At 53.9% G+C, this 6,213-nt stretch overlaps 1 protein-coding gene across 1 annotated transcript in view; it reads right to left on the bottom strand.

Annotated features, from left to right (window-relative positions):
* Positions 1-4,654: 4,654 nt before the first annotated feature.
* PTK7 (protein tyrosine kinase 7 (inactive)) overlaps positions 4,655-6,213 on the bottom strand; it is a 36,851-nt gene continuing 35,292 nt past the window's right edge. The window contains exons 18-20 of the mRNA XM_008922790.2: positions 5,984-6,135; positions 5,728-5,906; positions 4,655-5,506 (exon numbers count right to left, since the gene is read on the bottom strand). Of these exons, the coding sequence (XP_008921038.1) occupies positions 5,346-5,506; positions 5,728-5,906; positions 5,984-6,135 (492 nt within the window). The 3' untranslated portion in view covers positions 4,655-5,345. The remainder of the gene's footprint in view (positions 5,507-5,727; positions 5,907-5,983; positions 6,136-6,213) is intronic.

Genomic DNA, 6,213 nt, shown 5'->3' with positions numbered 1-6,213 from the left:
AGGGCGGAGAAGCGAGGGCTTAGACGCCCGCGCTGCCAGCCCTCCCCTCGCCCTCTGTTCCTACCGCCAGCTCCAGGCAGTCGGTTCCTCGTAGGGGACACACCACGTGGCTCAAAGATTACCTCGCAATCCTCAGGATCTAGCCAGGAGGGGCTCCGCACCATCCTGCCTGCCTGTAAGTAATGCCACTAGCTGTTGCTCGCGGCAGCTCTCCACCCCGGCTGCTCTCAGACCCTGCAAGGGACAAAGTGCTGTCCCCCTTGTCTCTCTCTGGCTGCAGAGGCAGTGGGAGGGATCTGTGGGCAACGTGGGTGCTGAGGGGTGTGCAGGACACAGGACTGAGCAGATATGTCTGAAATACACATTGCCCAAGCACAGGTTGATCGCTAGTCCAAAGAGAAAGGGTCTTGATTTATCAGGATGGGCCACAGCTGCCTTCAAATCCACAGGTGAGGATGAGGATGTACGACAGCCATCCACGGGTACGACAGACCACTTTGTACACTTGGGACGATGGCCGGGCAGGCCCCAGCACAGGTGGCAGCCCCTGCCCACCCCTGCTCTGTAGATCAGAGGGCTCCTAGCAGGTGGCACAGGTCACCTCCTCTGCCCAGGTGTGACCCAGGACCTCCACAGGAGGGACAGCCCACATAGCCAGGACAACTGTGTGCAAGGCAGGCTGCCTGTGGGTCAGCAAAGCTGCAGGAGGGACCACAGCCCCAGAGCTCAAAGTTGTGAGAACAAAGTCACATCCTTGGCTGAGGAAAGGGCTCTCTCACACCCTGTCCTACAAACAGGAACTGTACCCCAGGGCAAGACCTCACCTGTGACAGCACCAGCCCTGCCACAGGCCCGTCTTGTCTCCTGGGCACCCCACGGAAGGTTCTGCAACTTGCACAAGCCTTTTCCATATCTGCCTCATCACTCAGAGGACATGCACGCTTGCCACCAGTCTTCCTTCACAGCTGTCTCCCACAGCCCAGGGCCAACCTTCTACAGAGCAAGGGAGTAACTGCAAAACTAAACACCCCCCTCACTGCCACCACCGCCTCCCCCTCCTCCCCGTCAGCCATGCTCCTCCAGTGAGCACACATGCCATTTTTAGCTCCCAGCAGGGCTGCTGGAACTCACATGCCTCCATCACATGCCCTGGCCACCTTCCCTTCAAGCTGAGCACAAACTACACCTAGCACAGGTGAGACTGAGGCCCTTCTATGTCATGCCAGACTGAGAAAAGATCAGCAAGACCCTCTGCATGGCTTGAAGCACCAGTTAGACTGGGAACAATAAACACATAGATCTGACAGCCAGAGCCAGGCCAGTCTGCGTGCCTAGCACAACTGTACAACCATTGCAGGTTACCAGAATTTGGTTTTCTCTTGTTCATGAGATGGCTACACACTCCCTTCCTCTCCCTGGGCTTTCTGATGGCAGGGCCATGTGGAGGCCTTTTGCTCCCCAAGCTGCGGGAGGGTCTACACAGGCAAGAGATGAGAGCTGGCTCATCCCTTCTGTTGCCATCTTTTCCCTCCCTGGCCTCATCTTGGGGGTGTTTTCCAAGACACTTGTCCTGCTTATTCTCTGAATGGGACCAGAGCCTGCCTCAGCTTCCGGGGATGCCAATCTCACCCAGGGCAGTCAGATGCGCGCTCTAGAGCCAAGCTGTGTCCCCAAGCCACCATCACAGGCCACAGGACACAAGTTACCAGCACGCCTTCCCTAACCAAACCAGCAGGCAGTGACAATGAAAGCAGCTTAAAGCAGGTCTTCAACCACTTGACAGTCCCATTTTATCTTCAGGGCTATTCTCATTTACAACCCCCCAGTCATAAAATTCCCATTTCTAACCCTCTTCTTACACAGCTTCAGGCACAGCACTTAACACTATGCCATAAAAGCCTCTTAACCTGATTACTCACAAGGTTCCTTCCGGACAAGTTGCCTAACGGCTCTGCTTTAGCATGGGCCCAGCTGCCAGATGCCCCCAGCATCACCCCAACCCTCCTTGCCCCCTTTTCAATCCTCCTCTAGGCCATTGCAATGAGCCCTTCTTCATCCTTTTCCAGCTCTTCATCCATATTTCAACTGGGAAACTATTAAACACCCTCTTCACTGGGTACCAGTGGGCCCATTAGTTCCCCCACAGGTGCTTGACACAGGGCTGCAGAAGATCCACAGGGCAACAGATGAAATTGGAGTAAACCAAAAAGCCACGCAGTAGATCTGTGCATTCACTGATCAGGGGTGCTCAAAGTATACATGGGTGCAAGGGGAATTTGGATAACTTTCTGGCAAGAAAAAACATCAAGGACTGATGGAAATGCCTGGTTTGGAGGTCTTAATGCTTTAGGGAGTTGTTATTGGGACTAACATACACCTGTGCTTGCTCTTCTCTTACACTGTTCAGTAAATGTTCAATTTTGGCCACAGAAGGTGGCCCACTAGGTGAACCTTTGCTCTGATGGAGCCATGCTGTTTTTCCTGGCCCTGGATAATCACATCTTTAAGGTGTTCCTTCAATTTGGGCTGAGGCAATTAAATCCCACCTCTGCCAACTGCCCAAGTCCTCTCATTCTTCTGTAGGGGCTTTGGCTAGGATTGTATTTGCTCAGCTTGCTGTTTCTAATTAGTTTGGCCAACATCTGTCCTATCCCCAAGAATACAGAACATTTTCATGACATCACTTCCAAAAATACACAATCCCAACCCCCGTCACTCAGCACTGTTTGGGTCTGGAGTTTGTCCTAGCTTTGGTGACTTTCCATTTGGGTGTTTCCCTGTAGTCACCAGGTCTCGACTGCACAGCAAACAGGTACTCAAGTCTCCAGGATGTGTTGGGATAAAGAAGATAACCCAATCCTGACACTGCTCACTGCAGCCATGGTGTTCCCTCCCAGTACACAAGATACCTGCATGAATAAAGCTGCCAGAACAAGGATGTTACCCAAAAAATCCTTGGCATCTCTCTTCTCTAGTTATGGCATCACTGAGATTCTGCTTGGCTAGGCCACTGCAAGTGGCTGCAGGAATCAGCCCAAAGGGTGCAGTGGTCCTGCCTGAAATGAAGGACAGCAGATAGGATAGTCCACAGGAACAGGATGGATGGGAGAAATGGAACAAAAGAATATCAAACAGCAAATGTGAGAGGTCACTTGCAAGTTTGAGAGCACATACGCAGCAGTGCTGCAACACTCATGCTTCAAAAGGGTTGTGTGCACACTGGAGAGAGGACTGGGGGGTGACAAGAGGGACATGCAGCTGCAAGGGGGAGAAGGCAAGGCACATCCTGACACAGCCTATAACAGCTCCTCTCAGCAGTGCCACCAGTCCCAGGCTGTGGCCAGGCCATCTGGTCACGTAGGCAGCAAGGGTTCAGGGTGGCAGTAACCTGCAGCCAAGTCCACCAGGAGCACTAGGTCTAGTGAACTAGACGTGGTTGTCACCCTCTAGAGAGGGGCCCAACACCCAGCCACTGCCAGTCTTAGCTTGCCAAGAGGCCTTGGCTTGGGGAGACTCCATAGCTCCCAGCTGCAACACACAAGTGTTGGAAAACAGACAAACACTTTCGATAACTGTTCTATGGCCAGCAAACTTGCTTGCAGAATTTCCAAGCAAGCCATTTCCTGGACCAAATTTGAGCTCAGAGTCAGCTAGCACACTTCAAGAAATGAGCCCTTTCCACCCTCCAGTATCTACGCAGCCTCTCTGCGTAGCAGAGGTGGGAAGGGGATCCTGGACATTTCTGGTCCATGCCTGATTAAAGCAGAGCCATCTAGACTGGACTGTTCAGGACTTAAGTGGTCCAGAGTTGAGCATTTCTGATGATGATGATGGAGATGCTGTAGCTTCTCTGGGACTCAGACCTTTGTTACACTCGAGGGGAAGCATTTTCTCTAATACCCAACATGAAAGTCCCTGGTGCAGCTTATGCCTATCACCTCCAGTTCAGCCTGAGTAGGCTTCCTGGAAGAGCTCAGATCTGTCTCAATAACCTCCCCAACACAGAGCTGAGCAGCAAGTGAAACTGCTGGTCTGGATCTTGGTCAAGCCCTGCATCTCACTATGTCTCCAAGGGACTTGGCTCATGTTCATGCTGTGGGGGCTGGGGCTTCTTGTACGTTATCTGCCCACCTTTCTTTTCCCAAGAAGAGACCTGCCAGGACCCTGCCACTGCTCTGGGCCATTAGCACAGAGAGGGTTGCAGACCATATATGACAGCAGGATTTCCCCCAGTATCCCCATACAGGCCTGGCCCTACTAGCTTCTGTGTTCCTCAAGTAGTAGCAGCTGTGCAAAAACACAACCCAGTGCTGGCTGCAAAGCTGCCCCAGGCCACAGAGGTATGTGCACAAATCCCATTACTACCTGAACGGGGGGGAGACTGTCAACGTGGTTGTTTGCTTGGAGTTTGAGAGGGACATTTTCTCTTGAGACACCTGTTCCTGTTGGAAGGCAACCCATGACTGCCCAGAGAGACAGTAAGTGCTGAGGCAAAGTGTTCCCTTAGGGAACACAAAGCTCAAATTCATCTGAGAAGGGGGCTAAAGGGCTAAACACAGGAGACAGATGCCTGAAGAACTGGCCCCAACCCTTCCCAGGAGCTATGTGGAAGAAAACAGCTATCTGACAGCAGCATCTTACAAAGACAAAAAAAAAACCAAAAAAAAAGCGCCTTCTTTATTGAGAGCAGCACATAAAAACCCAACAAAACCCAACCCTTCTTGGCTGCAGTACCCTCCACTCAAGCAAACAAACTAACCCACTCTAGGCTGCATTCCAGTAACAGAAATACTATGGTAGGGAGGAGTCAGCGCTCTGGAAGAGGGAGAGGGAGAGAGGGGGCTCTGCCCAGAGTCATAGTACAAAAAAAGGCACAGGGTAACTGGGAAAGGTAGTGAGCTCCTTCATATGCCAGGCACTTTGTGCTCCTGTTGGCTGGCCTGTACCCATGGGGGTGTGGGGAAGTCAGGCATGCCTAGCACAGATGGACGGAGAGAGAGGCCGGGCCAGGCCGGTAGGTATGGACGTGGTGAGCAGGGACACCCCAGCTCTCACTGGATGAGGGGGAGCTGCGCTCCATCCACACCAGCAGCCTAAGGGCACCGGGCTGAGCAGGCGGAGAGCAGGAGGCAGCAAGGGCTGTCTTTTGGGACCTGTGGAGGAGGGAGGTGGGGCTGGGGTACACTGGCTTGTGCTTTGAGTTCAGCAGCTGCTGGCACTGAGCTGCTTGCTGGCGCATTGGGGTCGGGCTCAGCAAGGGGCTGCAGGAGTGCCAGGGGCTCCCCAGGCACATAGAGACCCCCTTCCACCCCGCCACGTCCTTCACCAGCAAGGGGGCCGGATGCTCAGGCTTTGCTGTCAGCTGAGCTGTCCCCAAGGGTGGTGGCGAGCTCACTGAAGGAGGGCCGATCCTTAGGGCTGGGGGCCCAGCAGCGCTGCATCAGCTTGGCCAGGCGGGAAGGGCAGCCCTCGGGGTGCGGGAGCTTCGTCTTTCCTGACTGCAGACCTGGCATGAAAGAAAAGTTCAAAGGGCGATAGGGAAGGGCTGTGATCCTCTCTGTGGAGTGCAAGGAGGGCAGCAATTCTCCATGCAGGCTGGGACAGCCTCCTCAGACAGATTAGCACCATGTCAAGAGGAGGGACATCACACAGCTTGTCTGGCCACCTTTACCACACGAAAAGAAATAAGGCTACAATTTCAGAGACAGCGCAAGGTACTCCACATACCTGCTAAGACCTCATCATCTGCCAGTGGAGTGTAGGGCATCTCCCCATGCGTGAAGACCTCCCACATGAGCACCCCAAAGGACCACACGTCCGACTTAGTGGAGAACTCATCTTCCAGCACAGCTTCAGGTGGCATCCAGCGCAGCGGGATCCAGGCCTGGCGGAAGTGGTAGTACTCACTGTGGGCAGGACAGGCAGGCAATGAGATTGGCGCCATTCCACCCCCATTCATTCCCCTGTCAGGCTCCCACTTGACCTGTTGTACACGTCCTTGCTGAGGCTCAGGGATGAGACCTTGACCTGCCGCTGGGCACTGACCAGGCAGTTCCTGGCTGCCAAGTCCCGGTGCACAAACCTGCCATTGGAGAGATGCTCCATCCCCAGGGCCACCTGTGTGCAGAGAGACACCTGACCCCAGAGAGGTGTCAGCACTGGCTGTCCTCCTTTAGGTCCCCAACCCCACAGCACTTCAAAAGCTGCACTGTC

This window comes from Manacus vitellinus, unplaced genomic scaffold (genome assembly GCF_001715985.3).
Source record: "Manacus vitellinus isolate BGI_N305 unplaced genomic scaffold, ASM171598v3 scaffold_81_pilon, whole genome shotgun sequence".
Classification (NCBI taxonomy): Eukaryota; Metazoa; Chordata; class Aves; order Passeriformes; family Pipridae; genus Manacus; species Manacus vitellinus.
This window is presented reverse-complemented; position numbering and strand designations above follow the sequence as displayed.